Source organism: Ambystoma mexicanum, chromosome 9 (genome assembly GCF_040938575.1).
Source record: "Ambystoma mexicanum isolate Mex_15411 chromosome 9, UKY_AmexF1_1, whole genome shotgun sequence".
In the NCBI taxonomy this organism is placed as follows: domain Eukaryota; kingdom Metazoa; phylum Chordata; class Amphibia; order Caudata; family Ambystomatidae; genus Ambystoma; species Ambystoma mexicanum.
Genome location: NC_090931.1, coordinates 870,215,898 through 870,234,796, shown reverse-complemented (window position 1 = coordinate 870,234,796; position 18,899 = coordinate 870,215,898). Strand labels below are relative to the sequence as shown.

Sequence of the window (18,899 nt, the reverse complement as noted above, 5' to 3'; positions counted from 1 at the left end):
CAGGACGTAGGAGTAATTATAAGTTACTCACCGTAGTGACTATCGTACTCCTAGTCCATAGGACCTCTTTCCTCCATACGTCCCACCTTCCCCCCCCCCTTTATGCAACTGGTGTCATTAGGCAATGGTAATATTGTTGACGTGTCAATGGGGACTGAGGAGTGGCGCCGGTGGGCGGAGTCAGGGGAGCGCATGCTCCCAGGAACGCACACCCATCTGCCTCTAAATTTAAAGTGGAAGAAGATTTTTTCTGTTCAAAAAGGGTCCGTCTCCTGTCCCTGGCGAGGGACGCCCATAAAGTATGGAGAAAAGGGGACTATGGACTAGGAGTAAGTTAGTCAATATGGTGAGTAACTTATAATTTTGTTCATGTTATTGTAACAGCTTTCTGTGCTGTGTTTTTCTCCCTCGCACCCTAACATCGATGATATTTTTCTTTAATTTTTGACTAACTTATAAATTTGGTGTGCAGATCACAACTCACGTTGGATGTTTCTAGACAAGTCTGATCTATGAAAGTGTAGTCCAAACAGGTGCTTCCCTCCTGTTCCAGAACCATCAAGGACCGCGTTGCCACCCTTGCTCCTGCCTTGGCCGATTTCTGCAATCACTCTTTCACCACTGGATCGTTGCCTCTCTCCTCAAGCACTCCTTTGTGCCCCAAGTCCTAAAAAAAAAGTATTTTGCCGCTCCTACCTGTCCGGCTAACTATTGCCCGATTTCTATCACCCTTTCGTGGGCAAATTCCTGGAAAACCTGACCATCTCCCAGCTTACTCTCCACACTGAATCTGTTGGTTGTCTCCATGATCATCAGTCTGGCTTTAGAGCAGCCAGAGGCATGGAAACTGCTCTCCTGAACACCTGTGAAGATCTGCTCTTTATCTTGACTCCAGCTCTCTCTCTCTCTGCTAATCTTCCTTGACCTTTCCTATGCTATGGACATTGTCAATCACGCCACCCTGATAAGTCGTCTCCGCGAGAACCTGGGCATCAACGATCAGGTTCTGGCGTGGCTGACCTCCTTCCTCCTGGACTTACTCTCCCAGGTCCAACTTGGGTCCTTCTCTCCACACCTCTTTCTCCGCACGTGGTGTCCTATCCTCTCACCCTGACTCTTCAATGTCTATCTGGCCCCTCTGGCCCACCTGATCTCCACCTTCTCTTCTAACTTTCAGTGCGGATGACACTCGGCTCTGTTTCAGGCTTCCTTCAGTCTCCTCTCCTCCTTCTCTCGTTCCTGACTGTTTATCCGCGATTCAGGATTGTTGCGCCTCCAACGATCTCTGCTTCAATGCCATTAAGACGGAGATCCTTCTCATTGGGACCCTGCTCCTGCTTTCCATCTCACTCTGGCTGCCCTTGTTGGGGCATCTTCCCTCGCCTTCCTGTGAGGCAAAAAACCTTGGTGTCCTCTCCGACCCCACACTCTCCTTCTCTCCTCACACCACGGACCTTGCCAAGAAAGCCCACTTCCAGCTTCACCTCCTCAGAGGTATTCTACCTTTTCTCACCTTCTCCCAGAAGCTCACTGTCTCCAGAGCCTTGTTTCTCTACAGGGTGGACTACTGCAACAGCCTTTTCTGAATCTGCCTAACTCTGTTTCGCCCCTGCAACTAATCCAGAACAGGTCTGCAAGACTTATCCTTGGCCACAAGCCCAGGGACCGTTTCTCTCCAGCCCTGAAATCTCTCCTCTGCATCGTCTATCGCTCAGCTACCTCCAACTCTGAGGGTCACACGCTTCTCCATGCAGAGTGGGAGGTTGATCTCTCTCCTCTGCAGCCGCCTCCCTCTGTGATGGCCTCCCTGTCCCTCTCAGACTTGAGCCGGACCACCTGAAGTTCCGGAAGCAGCTCAAGACCTTCCTTTGCTGCTCTGCCTTCTCTCTCACGCTTCCTTGCTAACTCACCGGTCTGCTACGCCAACTGGTTGCTTGGTACCGTCAGAGTCTCACTGGATAGCAGGCCCCTCTATGACCACTCCTCCTTGCACTGCCTCCTAACCTACCACGCCCTTAGGAGCCTTAACTGGAACCCCTACAGCCCCCCTGCCTCCTTGTCCTTACTCAGAGCTGCGCTGCACTGGCTGCACTTACTCTTAGCCTGCTGCCATGATCACACTTTCCCCTACCCTCTCCCTTGCGCTTCCCCCTCTTTCTTCTCCCCCCCCCGCACTTCTTGTGTCGCACTTGCACAATCTGAATGGTACAAGGGCTGGTAACATTGTTTGTTTTGTCATCCCATTGTGTATTCCCTCGCTTGTCTTGTGGCGCATAGAAACATTTATGTACAGGTGTGTTATAAATGCCATATCTCATATCAATTTAGATGGTACATATTTCATGAAACATTTTATTTCTTCTAGTATTTTTCTGCAAAATAATCTGGTTAATGCTTCATGGTATATTCTAGTGTATGGGCATCAATTTTGTAGTATTTTTTTATACTACGTTTTTTCCATGTTTTTTTTTCTCACTTGTCATTTTTGTCATTTTCTCTGCTTGTTTTTCGGCAGAGTGAAACCCCAATGGGGTTTACAGTGAATGTTCATAGTGCATAGGACTCATTGGTGGGAAGAGTCATTTAAGTGGGATCTTATTCAAGTTGGATTTCACTGTATTACAATTTATTTGCAGGGGTTTGGGGTGAGGCGGGGCACACTGATATGTTTATTAGGTGTGGTGTGTTACTTTCAGTGTGTAAGTGTCATCCTGGGGGAACATATTTGCATATTGCTGAACTGGTTTGGGTTTTACTGTTGTCTTGCAATATTTACCATGCCGAATTTGGACCTGGCCCTAAAAATGTTTGCTGCGCCAGGGGACCTACCAGTACCGTGGGAGGACTGGAAAGATCTGTTCAAATTTTATTTTGTAGCATCTGGGTTGATAAGATTTTCAGATGAGTGTAAATGTTCGACTCCCATGTGTTGTGTGGGGGCAGAAGCAATAAGAGTAATTAAAAAATGAGCAGATGTTCAAAGGTAAGATGGTGAGGATGGTGCAAGTAGGGTACATTTCACCAGGTTCTGGAAGTTAAATAACACTATGTATGATGGGAAGGCCAGTGTAAAATGTGTTTTGGAAGAAAAGAATGAGAGTGTGCAAACAAGATTGAACACATTGTGGGGAGGTGGGAGATGATGAAGAGGGAGAATACACACCCCCTGAGGTGGACATTGTGGTGGCTGGATGCCCCTTGAAGGCATCGGCAGACTCGGGGTCACCATACATCATTATTTCAAAGAAGAAATGTGAGGAGATTTGGGGTGGTAGGAGTCATAAGTTACTCTCATCTGATATACGATCCAAAGCATATGGTGGTGTAAAAAGTGACATACAAGGTTTTGTATGGTGTAATGTTGCATATAAAGACACACATACATGCCAAGGTGTGTGTTGCTGAAAAAGGTGATTGTTTATTGGGGTGGAAACATCAAGGAAAGTTGAGATTGCAATTGCACCCCAGTACAGAAAATCAAATCAGGATGATTGGTAAATAAAATCCGGGAAAAGTGTGGAAGAGGTGGGGAGGAAATGTGTAATTGTTTTCATGGAAAGATTATTTGCAAGAGAAGGCTACTGTAAGGAACACATGGTGGCAACAGTAAAAACAGACACAAGTGATCACAATTGAAGTGTGCTTATTAAACTGTATAATGGGTGAGAAAAATGCCTAATCTAAATCTAAGATGGGAGCAAGCTACGACCATCACATAATAATAAGGCAGTCCTAGTGGCGCCTTGTCAAATAAAAAATAAACTATTGCAAATCCTTACAACTAAGTTACAAAATAGTATGGGATAATGTTCTCAAGAAAAGAAAGAAGTGTTTACCAAATGATAAGTCAGGATGGTATGGCTGGTGTCTCCCTACCCCACATTTTTAGCACGGGACAAGGCAGGACCTTTTAGCACAGCACACTCCTGGGCCTTGCCAGCGTGAGGTTACAGTTCCTTTCAACAATGCCAGGACCTTCTGGGGCCAAGTCTCTTTCCTGCAAAGTCTATTGCATTAGAAGGCCTGCTGTACCATAAATAATCAACAAACAAAAGTTTCTTTGGTATTCTTTCACGTTGGGCGATAGCTCTTCGCCCCTTTAGATCCCCCTCAGCAAGGCTCTGATCCTTCTTGCAATATTAGCCTCTCTCAATCGGGTTCACTACAGCATTTCACTCAAAAACATGTCATTCAACAGTCTCTATCTCCTTTTGAAACAACTATCCATTGTGGACATCCCTCAGCGGGGTTCATACTTGTATTCACAATGTTCACGGGTACACCATTTTTTCCCCTCAATTCGCAGAAATTTGCCGGTTTCACAGTTCAGTTTTCTCCAATGTGTCAAAGACTTGAGTGTACGAGGGGTTTTGCTCGTCCCTCGTAGGACCACTTTGACACTTCACACTGGCCTCTCCTATGGCCTCTTGGTTCTTGTAGTTTCAACAAAACATGACCCAAAAGGCTTCAGTCAGAGTCCTTCAAATGAGCGCCCCTGCGACGCCTGACCAATCTGCTTCTGAACTTTTACTAGGGTTTCTTTATAGTTTAATCACACAAGTTCTTTGTTCAAGACGGTTACCGGCTGCAACCTTGTGCCCAGCAAAGTTTGCTTTTACTATTTGTCTTCTCCGGCTCACCGGAGGTGCTGAATTTTTGGAGTTTCTTGCCTCGGGAGTAGAGGACGGCACCACGACGGCAATCGCTTCTCCCTGCTTTGTCTATCAGCGCGGGATGGCCCTGTGTGCCGTTGACACCTGTCACACCACATGCCATATGGACATCCCGGTTTTATAGCCGGTAGTGGCACAGCGAGTAGAGCGCTTGCTTTGACATCCGTGCAGAGCCTGCTAACGCAGGTTTGAATACCGGCAGGGCCAAACTCAGCCTTTCATCCCTCCGAGGTCGATAAATGAGCACCACACACCGTGGGTAATAATAAGCAGCGCTCAGATACCTGAGGGTTCGTAACGCTATATAAGTGCCAAATTATTATTATTATTAATTATTATTATTATGATTTCCCTTTCAGAGGCTTCACGAGTCTGAGTTGAAAAGGGCAAGGGCAGTTTTCCCCCCTTGTTGTCCCTCCAAGTCTCGCCACCTTTCTCCTCCGTTTGAACTGCTGGTCTGGTGTAGCTGTTTCCTCGTGCGTTTGGCCTTACTCAGTTTGTGCTCTTGTGCTCCGACTTCTTATCCCTATGGGGAAGAGAAAGGGCCATCAGGTGTGTGTCATTTTTGGCAATTGCATGACTCTGCCTGGCACTTGTGTTGGGACATGTCAGGTAAACGGCTTTGTTCTTGGTCTGTTTTCTTTCAGAAAGTCTTTGTGTCAGAAAAGGGGGTGGAGGGGGTAGAGTTTCTAAATAGCCTGCTGGGCAGGAAAGGGAAAAAGTGTCATAAGAAATGATATCTCTCATCCTAGGGGTTGTGCTGAGCTCGGAAGGGTGGGTGTTGTAGAGTTTGTGAAATGAGTGCGAGGGATTGTGGGAACTATAGTGTTTTGTCACAGTCGACTGGGAGTTTGGAAAATGATAATCAGAGGGACGGGGATCAGAATGACTGGGTAGGGACTCTGGGAGATGTAGTTACCCACAGTAACATTGTTCAGGTTCCTAATTGGTTTCACAGATATGAAGGATTAGTTGCATTTTTGATAAGCAAGAATGACTGTGGGGGAAGAGGGTTAATTTGGAAACCCTATAAAGGCCCCAAGCACTTCGTCGTCCCTGGTTTAATACTGCGTCTCACCTGGGGTTTTTCGCCAAGCATAACCCCGGGTTCCCCTACCCAGGTGATCCTTTCTCGCTCATCCACCCCCAGGGTTGGGATCTGAGAGCGCCAGCACTTCCCTTGCAACCTTAATAAGGGATTCTCAGGGCTTACTTAGAGAATACTTTCAAGTTTCTTACAGTACCCAAAGTTTGTAATTTCAGACAATGGTGTCCAATTAGTGTCACAGGAAATGCAGGAATAGCTGGACGAAAATGGCATTGAAAATCACTTTACCATCTTGTACAATCCGAAGGCAAATGGTCTAGTGGAACAAACTAATTGCATCATAAAGGAAATTATTCAATTACCATTTGCAAATGGTCTGAATTGAATGAGAAATATACGAGAGATGAGGGCGTTTAGAGACAAGCTGCATGTATTGACTGGTAGAGGAGGAAGATGCGCACTGAATTATTTCTCCAGTGGAGGGTTGTGAACAAATGGTGCGCTGACGAACAAAGATACCTGGAAGGGAGTAAGGTGTGTGTGTGTGTGATGTGGTACGGGTTAAAAAACCATTTAGCGTACCAAGAGGATGTTCACGTTATTTTGATCCCATTGAAGTGGTGAGAGTTGCAAGGTGACATGTAGTGACAAGTGATGGGAGATGGTGGAGTAAAGACTGTGTTGCCATTATATGCCAATCTCATGTGGCAGAGAGTGTTTTTCTGTGGAAAGGAACATTGATGTCTCAAGAGATGTGGAGGATGTTTGGTACAGCTATGATAATGATGAAGTCAATAACGTAGGGCTTGATGATGAAATGCCCTCTTCAGCTCGAGGCATGGATTCTGATGGTACTTGGGGTGGTTCACAGCAAAGGACACAAGAACATGAGGCGGCTGTGGAGCATGATAGTACAGGAAACGGTCCCGAGATTGTCGTACTTTACATTGTGGATCTAAAGTGAGTAGCTTAAAAGTTGTATGTTGATGTATATACTTATCACCTGTTTGTTGTTTCCCTCCAGCACCATTTTTGTCCTTATCTCTCAATTGTTATGTAGAAGAGGAAACTTAATGTCGTATCTGCCGTGCACTCAATGGCACTCCAACGTTCTTATTTGAAATACCATAGCGTGCGCACAGTTACACTTGGGCTTAAATGTCACTCACTGAGCTGGTGTGCTGTTGTTCACACCTGCATGGGGTCTTGTTATTAAATAAACCACTCTTCACCATATTTAATTGGTGGCTGTTAATTACTTACCACACACTGCTTACCAGTCGTGAGACTCCAAAGCAACCACACACCGCCGGCAAAAGTTTTAAATCTGCAAACCAGGAGCCTCTCTTGCCGAACTGCTGCACTGCGAAGACTTCCATCTCGACTTCATATCAAGCATGCATGCCGAGTGCAATGTTGCTGCGTTTTATACTCTTTTGAGTGCCACCAGCTGGAAGTCATTAACTTAGTTCGCCAAAGCGCAGAAGAAAGAAAGCAGAAAGGCTCGTGCCGCACTGCAAACTTCCACCTCAACTTCACACCAAGCGTCCGGGGTTCCAGCGTTTAAAAAGGTTTTGTTTGAGATTTAATTTTGCAGGAATAAGATTGAAAGCTCAAGTGAACTTTTGAAATGCGTATGTTCCAATGGTGGTGCTTATTGCCAATCTTGAATGCTTAAAGGGAGCTGCAACTTGTGACAGAGTAGGGCCATTCTCACACTTCATTCAACACTTATTGTGGTGTCTGCTGCAGCCCATTATTAGATAAGCAGTGCTTAGCTAAAGTGTGTGTGGTAAACACAGTATGTGTTCTCAGCTTCAGGTGTGACGAATGCGCAGAGCAACATTGGTAACATTGTTTCAGTTGAAGAGCATTCAATAGAAACTTGGTGTGCATCTGTAGGAGGACACAAAAGAAAGTAAAATGCTATTCTGAAGCAATGGCCCTTCACCCCCCACACCAAAAAATACACCTGACCTGTGGTCCCAACAGGGCTCAAACCTGGACCCCAATGAGTGAATAGACTCCAGAGCAGAGGTTTTAACTCAAACATTTCACAGTGCGTGTCATTTTTCCTGTACAGCTTAACTTTTTTGCCTGCTGCCTGCTTGCGGGCTTTGAACTGGGCCGTGTATTGGGCAGGCGCTGGTTTGAAACTGAAGTCTAGTTGGAGCTCGTCCCTCGGCCTATGTCGTCCCGTCCCTCTCGTGGCTCATCCAGCTCTATCTTCTAGCTAAGGTTCTTGTAAGATGGTTGTGACAAATTGTACTGACTGAAAGAGATATTTAAGACAAAATGAAATAAATTACACCCATTTTGGTAAGAGGTGGTGCTCCCAATCAAGAGCCGATGTTAGTTACAGACATACCACTCAATTTCTTCTTTGTGGTTTTGCAGGGCAATTCCACCGAGGTCACTTCCTGGGGCAATAAGAACAAAAAGTGATCTTGAGGCAAAGGAAATGTCGCCTTCCATTATTGACAGGGCAGTTCATAAGACTCAAAATGAAAGGAAAACTGATTTTGACATATGGGCCAAATTCCTAGTTAGTCCAGGCATGTGGTTGTCTGTGCGCCCATAGCCTTCGAGCTGATCTTAACAGTATGTTTTTACCACTTTCTTATTATGTAACAATGCTCTATTTACGAATTGCTGTGTTATACTAGACTAGGAGTTTAAAACAGTTGTACCTCCAGATTTGTTGTGCTAATTAGTACTAGCCTTCAAGGACAATAGTGTGGGATAATACAAATTATAGTACAAATATTTGGAGAGCTGCAGGTTGCAGACCCCTGCTTTAGGCCTTAGATGAGTCGCTTTTAATGTCTTATATAGGCTATCTGGCTTGCTAGCATCCCTGATACTAATTGCCATTCTTAAAAATGAGCAAATCCCTGTTACCTTTGATTATTATTGTAATGTGTGCCGTATATTATATTTTGGATGAATTTTTGTGTTTCTACGCTCATATAAAATGTGAATAAGAGTACTATAAAAAATAAAATCCATTAAAAGTCTTTGAATTTAAATAATTTTAAAAACTCATACGTCAAACATATTACACACTTGGCAATTTGCATAAAATCTTCGTGGATGTCAGTCAAAGTTTTAGACGTTTTGAATATTTGATGGGGGATTTACTACATAGGTGCATGGGATTGTTTCCCACTATCGCTATCTTCTGCTCAGCGGTATTCTGTGTGATTAGTGATACCATTGATATGATTATTGCATCTTCCTTTCTGGTTGGCCTCTAGAGGTACACAGTGGCCTTGCCCTTGAAACATATGACATTTAGCTTTCTCATTTAGCTTTCTTGTTATTACTGCTGGCCGAATAGAAAGTTGCTGTGGTATGGTCTAGGGGACCGGCCTTCAAGCTGGAAGGATACCTCACAGACATTACGATTTGTAACAATCCGGAATCTGTGCATGGCCAATGTATTGCTTGTTCCAAGAAACGTAGGGATATTTGGCCAGTGATACTTATTAGACACTGTTTCAGTATGGCACACTTTTCATTACCTGATAATGGTGGTCTCCAGCCAGTTGACCGTTGTGCAGTTCCATTATATTGAAATTACGTTTTTGACATATTTGACTATTTGTTTGCTCTATATCCTGGTTCTTTTACTCTTTTTCACCAAGTATGCCTTGGTATGTACTATCGAGCTTGATGACTCAAAGGTATGGCTATAGTTGATTTTTCTAACATTCCATGCTTATATTTTTTATACTTTGTCCATGATTTGTTTTTAACGTGTTTTTTTAAAAGGGCTTTGAATTTGGTATACATTGCAGTGAGTGTTTGGTTTGAGCTTGGCGGACCCAACAGATGCAATATTCTGTATATCGATTTTGTTTCTTTGTATGGGACAAAATGGATTTATCTGAAATAAAATACATGTATTTGGACAGAGCTGCAAGCCCACAAGGTGCCAAATTTCCAGAACTACAAGTCCTCATTAGACAAAGCTTTTGGTGCGTAAAAGAGCACAATTCAATCTGTACACCAACATTGCTTCTCATGGAGTACAAAACTGACTTTCTCCTATTTTTTTCCTGGTTATGTTGTATGTGAAAATATTTTACAAAACTATTCCAGTAATTAGAAGCTCTCTTCTTATAAACTGCAACTCCAGGTTTGAATAAGATACAATCTTAGCACGTCCACATGTGGAGGACGGAAGTGTTTTCTTGTTGAAGTGGCCAAGAGCACATTCTGTAGGTCAAAGGCATTTGAGTGAGTTCAAGATTCAAAGTTATCAGGAACTATATCAAAGTTGATAAACTAAGTGAAATACTTTATATTTGTTTAAAAGACCTGTGTGTTGAAATAAATATTTAAACTGTTGGCCCCACTATATGGATAACTTGAGATCGACATTGCAGATGAGCGTATTCATTTTTCCCTATATTATATTTTAAAATTAGACTGCCACTTTTATTTTCTGCTTGCCTCTTGGTGTGATTCACATTTAAAGATTTGTAATCCTTTGGGCTGTTTCTAACTGAATTGTTCAAAATTACTTCCTCAGGCAACAACAACTTACTCTGAAAGCAGTCAAGATACACAATATGCTTCCTTACTGGATGTGGAGTTCATTGGTGTAGACAACAAGAGTAAGTAGTGTTTGCACGTACTCTTAATTAGTGTTTGCCGCTATTGGTTGAGGTGTGCTTTACTTACAAATATAAAGAAAAAAGTATAACTGCTTCACCACACTTCAGGTGCTTCCCTCAGAATGGCTGCAAAAAGTACCTGTCTGATGTCGCCTATTATGTGTTTGAACAGAGATAATCAGAATATCTTTCCAGAGGACTTGCTTGCCTCTGAGAACTTGCCTGCTTTAATGGTTTCCAAACAGGTGATTCTTGATATAAGACAGAGGGCACCCAAAGTGTGGGAGTTGCTAAGACCACTTAAAAGAAACCTGTCGACAAAAAGTGAAAACCCACCCTCAGATATGATTTGGGGGTAGAGTATTGTCTACCAAGAATCCAGTTATGGTGGGATCAAGGAATTGTGTGCCTAGGTTTTCAAGTCTTTATTGAATTGAAAGTTGTATTTCAATCACTGATATGCAGTTGACCTTGCCATCCAAAATGCGCATTCTGTTCCAGATTTCTTTGTTAAAACCTGCTTCAAAAATTGCCTAAACAAAGAAGCCTCCTAAACTGGAAGATGGACATGAGAAACTTGAAGTACGTCATATTTTGGACTCCTGGAGAAGACAATCCTTGAATTACATAGGATGTACAGCTTCTGTACCAGAGGACAGATCTTGGGGAGCACCACACTTGGTGAAACTGTTCTATGAGAGACATCTGCATAAAACTGGCCCAGTTAAACCTTGAGAAGGAGGGGGAAGGGGGGGCAAATCAGGTCTTGTATGGACATTTTCTTTATAAACTGGCTAATAAGCCCTCTAGATGTAGTTCTGGTCCCCATGGCCCTGCAGTACCCAGAGTCCCTGGTGGTTCTGCGATAGCCAGTAACTTTATTTAAGTCTCTACCCTGCCAATAACGTTTGCTGGTAATTATCGCATGCAGCATGTGCAAGGCACAGGTAGTTGGCGCAGGACAGATGCTCCAGTGTCTGGTGCTCTCCATATCGCGCTGTATGGGTTTTTCCTCGCTCTGTACCCACCGAACTAGCATCCATTAGATAGTGCCTCCGAGTATGCCAAATGGCACGCCATTGGTTGGCACTCTATTGAACGGTGTCTCCAGATACACCGAATGGCACATCATCGCTTGGTGCCTCCAGACACAGCGAATTGGAATTTCATTGATTAACGCTCGCCAATCTCATTGACGCACACATGCTCCTGGCTGTGAATGAACAGATCAAACATACCTACTGCAACTAGCCCTGGGGCTCTGCATTCTGGGTTCCAGGGCCAAAGATAAGTACTATCCTGTGTGATTCAAAATGAATGTATTAATGTATGTGCCTGTACATGGCATGAAAAACACTGTACAAAAGTGCCACTTTCTATTATAGATATGCTGTTTCCGAGGGGACAGTGCCTCATTCACGGAAGTAGCATGTGAAGGAACATGCCAGAGACACAAGACATTGACCTGCACTGAAAACAAGTCAACAGAATGTGGTATTTTCTTGGCAGATATGCCAAGTTGTCTAGAAACTGCTTACTAGCTGATGGTTTCACCTTAATGCATCTGCTAGGTGTTGTTGCTTACAGGCTTAACTGCTGACGCAGTTAAGAAATGGTTAACCCTCAAGTTTATGTTTTGGGTCATTGTCACGAATAAGAGTGGTCACTACATATGTATATTAGTTATGGTGAGAGTCAAGCTGCCCCTTCTTAGTCCTTCTTATCCACAAACCCTCTTCACCTATTGGTTGCTTGAGGTTGACCTGTTTCTGCTAGGTCTGGAACCAGAGCCAACCAAGATGGGAGGGTCATGCACCATTGGTAAAGGGAAGGATTGTGGATTTAGCTTCTGGGAGCAGAAATGCCAGAATTTGCACTCTAGCCTTGACATGGCTGTTTGAGTGGCCCATGCCATAGGCACAGCGTTGTTGCTGAGGAGACACACTTGGATGCTTTGAAACCATACAACAAACCGACAGACAAGAACTCTGTTACACTACAGTAGCGCACATCCAAAACATGTAAGGGACAACCTCCCTTTGGGCCAATTTCTGAGCTTCAAAGGAAATCGCTCCAAGAAAGACGACTTTACTGAAGAAGCAGGCAAGATGCAGGCTAAGTTACTCCAAAGAGGCTATCCGAACAAAATAGTTGGGAAAGCGCTCAAACGTGCCAATAATAACAATCGTGATTCTCTATTGGAGTACAAACAACACTCAGAAACCAAAAAAGATCCAAAATTAATTTTCATAAACACCTTCAGTAATATGTCTAACGACATTCAGAAAATTATTTTGAAGAATTTGCCAATTTTGGAAAAAGGAGATGTACCAGTCCCAAGACCTGTTGTCGCTTTCAAACACAGCAAAAACCTAAAAGAGCAAGTCACAAGGAATGACGTGACGTTAAGACCCCGATCAACTATGAGCCTGACCCAGCAAGGGGGCCTTCCAAAAATTGTGGGACATTATCCGTGTGGACAGTGCGTGTACTGCAAATACACCACAAAGAGCACCGAAGTAGACATAGGCTTATGATCTAAATGGAAACAAAAATTACACACCAACTTTAACTCAACCATGGTAATTTATGCAGTATGGTGCCCTTGTAATAAAGTGCACTTTGGCAAAACAGACCGGAAAGTGACACTCCGCATTGGTGAACATAAAAGTTGCCTCAAAAACCGGACCAAAAATGCCCCAATGGTTGACCATTGGGTGGAATACCAATGTTCACTAGAAGACTTAAAATGGACTGTAATCTATAAATTAACACCAAGTATGGACATCAACAAAGATAGAATGACTCTACTGAGGAAAGAACAAATCATTTTTTTAACCAAGAGCTCCAAAACTGGCCTTAACGAAAAATGGATTGGAACCTGTAAATAGATGAAACTCTCCTATCTTAAATAACACGGAGAATAACCAAATAAACAAACAATGAAATAAACTTACACAGCACTGCGCGTTGCATACAGTTTACCATAGTTCTAGCCCAGGCTGCTCTGAAATAATTCACTCACACAATAATAAAAACACTGATGTGTTACATAAGCGATTAGTAACGTAACACTACAAATAATCAGCTGAATGGTAATACGTCTACTACACTCGTGCTCCAATCGCATGGCACGCACGACGTCGAGAAACGGCACTGGGAGCACCGACGGAGAACATTGCAGGAGAACGAGACTCCGGAAAGGCTGGGAACTGGGCTAGATGATACGTAACTGTTAGAAAATCTTGGTTGTCCCTGCTATTCTGATACGGGCGCACTAAACCATGACTCTGTATCTTTCCACAGAGATATGGAGGTTTAAAACTCGACTTCCCCCGCAGGACCGACTCGGCTACACGTCGGTAGATCGGATCTAGCCATGGCTCTTTAAGAATTTCCTCCGCATAAACTAAGGCCACGGAAGTAAGTCGGATTCTTAAAATTAATCGGCAGAACTTATAATGTGCACCAATGAGGAACGGAAATAGGGATCTCCCCACATTATGGGTTCCTTTTTCTAACCTTATCCCCATCTATTTGTACTCCCTTACCAAACAGGTAACAAACTAGTACCACTAGTTCACCTACGGCCTACTTCAGCCTAGGGAATACCACGGGGCGCCTAATCCGGGTCTGTTTACTAGTCAACAGAACACGAGACGAAGACATCCGTGCGGAACCTGATGGCATTATACTGACCAATCGACCTCGTGTAGTTAAACGCACTTAGAGTGTTAAGCATTGCAATTTATTAAGAACCGTAGACGCTCAACAAATACCAGAACGGATAACTAAAGAGGTGATACGTTTTGTACCCCTGTTTCTCCCACAGTCTAAAACCAACAATTCCACGTGGTTTAGTGCTCGACCCCAGATACACAGGACCTAGGACTGTGAAACCAAGAGACTGTACTTCGGAGCGCTTCCGGAATAATTCTCTTCTGAGTAAGTGGTGAACTATATACATAGTCCAAACATGCTTGTAAAAATGTACAGTCTGGCCATTCTATTTGTTTCCTTTCCCGTCGCCAGATCACATGGTGGTAATATTCCAGGTATCTTGTCCTTTATAGAGTAGACAGCAACATGTAATGTCACTGTTATCACTTGACCGCTGCAGTAGTGTACCTGCCAGTTGGGGTTTGTGCACTACTTTTCTGACTAGTACGTTATGACTAGGTCATTTTAATGTTTATTCAATTCTACATGTAGAGAATGACTAATCGGGGCATCCTTTATTTATACCCTGATCTGTTCCCTTTTCAGATGTGGAGTCCCTTTTGCTGTTGGGCCCCAAACGAATCATGGACTACTTGCAGGACTTGTAAAGCCTGGACAATCTAATCGCATGATTTTTTTGCGTAAAGCCTATGTACTTGAAAATTGGCTTTCTATATACTTGTTGAACTCGCAATAATCAAATGTGGATGAAACTAGAGGAAATGTACCCTGTTAATCAATTCTATTAGGCTATAATTGGTTTGGTAGACGGCAGACTACCCCTGATGAATTTCTGTTTACCCTGGTTATACACACGATCAGAAAGAAAATGTTGGGAATGTGATGAGAGAATGGGTATGCCTGAATTGAAATTGGAATGAATGTAGTGTGAAAATAAGTTCATTTTGGTGGCACTTGCACAACATTACCTTGGAGTGACCCCAATTTCGGATCACTTTTGGTTTACACACAACTTGGTATTTAGTATTTTCTTTGTTTTTTGTGTGCTTATTCTGCTGGTTTACCTCCTAATATTTAGGGGTACACGTTATTTGTATTTGCACTTTCTCCAGATATCAGGATATTGAAGTTTTTAACATTTGTTGACTTTGTGAACACATTTTTAGCTTTGTTAAACAAAAACTAATAAATGACATATATTTTTGTAAATTTGTTTGGAATCTGATTTGGAATTGTTGATTGATGCTCTAGGCATCGGGACCCATTCCGATAAGGGAACAGTTAAGCCCCTTAGCACTGTTTTTTTTCTTGTTCTAGGCTTCGCCTAAAACTGTTGAGGATGTGCTAAGAAGAGGGCTAATAATCCTCTTACCTCCCCTAAAGTGTTTTTTGTGTGCCCCTTCTTAGTCCTTCTTATCCACAAACTCTCTTCACATATTGGTTGCTTGAGGTTGACCTGTTTCTGCTAGATCTGGAACCCGAGCCAATCAAGATGGGAGGGTCATGCACCATTGGTAAAGGGAGGGAGTGTGGATTTAGCTTCTGGGAGCAGAAATGCCAGAATTTGCACTCTAGCCTTGACATGGCTGTTTGCGTGGCTCATGCCATAGGCACAGCGTTGTTGCTGAGGAGACACACTTGGATGCAGACCTACAGGATTTAGCCTATCACCCAGGAAAAATTGATGGTCACAACCTCTTTGGGGATAAGACAGATGAGTCCCTACAGATGTTTCAGCTTTTGAAGGCAACAACCAAATATTTAGACCTGGCAGTTAACCTCCCAGTTCAGCCACGAGGAGTTGAGGTTTTGCACACTTCGCCTCCTCCACGACCGTGGTCAGTCAGGTACCCCCTTGGCAATAAGCAGCTGTGTCTCTCTTCCCACCAAGGCAAATTTTGTGGAGCACACAGGGGTTATATTGCACCCTCTGCAGTCCTCACTGTGGCCCAGCGTGGAAAAGTCTATCCAGTTTGTTACCCTATTCCTCTCTCCTGTTTTTGTCATTACCCCATACTTATCTTAATGAGAGGGACGTGGCTTCGACAACCATGGCCCTAACTGGTTGTGTCATTGACCCCTCACTGACGATGAAGGGGTGCTCACCTACTAGATCTGATGGTGAAAGTTTGAGAACAAATGAGTACAGTGGTCTTCAAACTGGGGGGCTACCTCCCATGGGGGGCCCGAAGGATCTCCTGGGGGGCCTCAGACTTTTAAAAAAGGGATTAAGATGACTTTTTTAAATATTAAATGTTGGAGTGACTGCTTTTAATAAAAAATATAAGCGGTAGAATATCTGATAATATTTTAAAGAGCCTGCTTCCCCCATGTACATCCCTTTGGTCCGTCTTGGGGTGGACTGGGGGGCCTAGGTCGGTGGCCCCAGAAACAATATATTTGCTCAAGGTGGGGCTTGGTATGAAGAAGTTTGAAGACCACTGCATTAGTAGGTGTGAGTGATCAGGCTGGCCCTGGTTCCCTTTGTCCTAACTGTACGGGCCAAATGTGTGTTGGTCCTGACAGACAACACAGTGACCTTGCTCTGCTTCAACAAATGAGGTTGTGTGGGGCCATTCCATCTATGCAGATAAGCCTTGTGACTGTGGTTCTATGCTCTGAAGATTAACGGTTCTCGGTCGACAACCCATTATTCTGGCGCAATGAATGTCATTGCGGATGGTCTCAGCGGACCAGCTGCGGCCTTGCAAGAGTGTGGGAGCTCTGCCAGTAAGTTCTGGAGCAGATCTTTGCCCTTTGGGGGTCACCTCGGGGGACCGCTTCACATTCAGTGTTAACACTAAGTGCAAGTTGTTCTGCTTCATGGAATTTCCGCTGCAGAAATCTCTGGCGGTTTCGTTGTTTGTCGAATTGCACTTCAATGTCTATGGGATCCCACCGATCCTTGTCATTCTGCTCGTTCTCGGAGACTGCAGCAGTTTGTGTACACATGATTATGCTCGTTCAGGGCTGGGCCCGGATGACGTGGACCCAGAGCTTCTGGACATGTCAATCTGCCCTCACATGTGCCATCTGGCGAGGTTGGACCTGCTCTCCCACTTGGTGACTGGTGCACGGGTCCTCCATCCGAGCCTCAACAGCCTGAGCCTTCATACTTGGATACTGAGAGGCTCATTTAGAAGGAGTTTAACTTGTCGAATGTTGACCTGGATGTACTCCTTTCCACTCTAAAGCCTGCCACTAAACCCATTTTTGTCTGCACGTGTTGAAGGCAAGACCTTATTTACGCACACTCCAGGGTAAATACCACCCTCTAGGACTCTGCTGCTAGAGAACGTTCTAGTTAATCTTAGTACAAGTATGAAGCGCCAATACACAATGTGTTTCAAAGCGCTTCAAGGCAAGGGAGGGAACAAGGGAAAATACAATGACAATCTTACAGGCTATGAACAGTAAAGATGTGACATTAACTATCGTACTCGGCCTGACAATTTTTTTTTATTTTTTATTAAAAAATGTTATTGGTTACAAGTCAAACAAAAACGAAAGAAACAAAGAATAACAAAAAAGAGAAAGAATTTACACATTGTTAGGCAGAAACCAGGGCAGTTCCCTCAGGGAACACTACCCCAGATTAGGACTACAGGTGAGAGCAATAAATCCCCTTTGGTATCAGTCTGTACCACAAAGATTTAGTTGGTAGCTGTGGCTGAGCAGTCAGACTTATCTCAAGAAGGAGATGAGAAGTATTCAGGTTTTACACATTAGGCCCACTAGACTATGGAACAAGGAAACACTGACCAAAGCTTTGTATTTAAAAAGTAGATATTTATTTTATACACTTCTAATAAAACACATGTATCACAGTCATCAAGCAAGTTAAAATAAGTCAAAGGAAAACTATACACACTCCCAAGTTAAATTGTAGACCAAGTGAACCAGTTGGAAAACTGAGCAAAACGGCACAGTGACACTTACACACAAGGGATCCTCTAACAATTCCTCACAAGGGGGAGAAAGCACAAGTTAGATAGGAATAGGTTCTTACATACCCTAGCAACACTTCCCATCAGTTTGTGAACCAGTTTAAGCAAGGCAGTGCATCAGTATGAGCAATGACAACTGAGCAAAATGGCATTTCACAAGGTTTAAAAATGGGAAGGAAAGGGTAGTTAAAAGAAATAGGTGCACCACACAGTTCTAGTTGAAAATCTAATGAAGGCAGATCTAACAAATGTGACCAGAGTCAGTAGGCCTGTGCCAAAGTCAGTTGATCCAGGGTAAGTGCCCAGGAGCAAAATGTTCTTGTAGCTGCAGTCAAGTCTTTGGTTAACGAAGTGGAAAAGGTGGATGCAGATGTTGAAAAGACAGTGTTAAGAGAGTGGGGCGGCCAACCAAACAGGTAAGTAAAGGATTTAAAACACCTTTAGTGCTACCACGAAGAAAGTGCGGCCTGGCGGAACAATGTACCTTAAAATAAAGAAGTGGCGGTTGTTCCTGGTAGTTCCTGCAGTTCGGCTGATCCGGCAGAGGAAGAGAGCCTAGTCGTGGAGGAAGGTTCGAGTTACTGCACTACCCAGGGATGAAACCAGCCGCCGTGCTGCCCGATGAATAAAAGGTACGCTCCTTTAAATCACGGTCTGGGTGGACTGGTGCCTGGCTATCCGGCCTCAGAGTACAGAGTAGGGGAGATTCGACCAAGGCAGGTCCGGGAAGGCGATTGGCAAACTGGTTGGCCCCACCAGTTCAAGGGAAGAAGGCTCTTGCAGGTGAAGATCTTCTCTCGTCGTGTGGAGAAAAGTGGTGAGATGCTGCAGCAGGGCTTCATCGGTGGTTCAGTCGTTGCAGATGTCTTTGGCTTCTCTCCTCTTCGGCTTCTTGGTTCCAGTGGCAACGTCCTGCTCTTCCAGTCCT

General features: G+C 43.9%; 1 protein-coding gene across 1 annotated transcript in view; it reads left to right on the top strand.

Annotated features, from left to right (window-relative positions):
• RBM44 (RNA binding motif protein 44) overlaps nt 1–18,899 on the top strand; it is a 1,098,830-nt gene that overhangs the window by 503,779 nt on the left and 576,152 nt on the right. Inside the window, exon 8 of the mRNA XM_069615953.1 lies at nt 10,259–10,343. Coding sequence (XP_069472054.1) covers nt 10,259–10,343 — 85 coding nt within the window. The remainder of the gene's footprint in view (nt 1–10,258; nt 10,344–18,899) is intronic.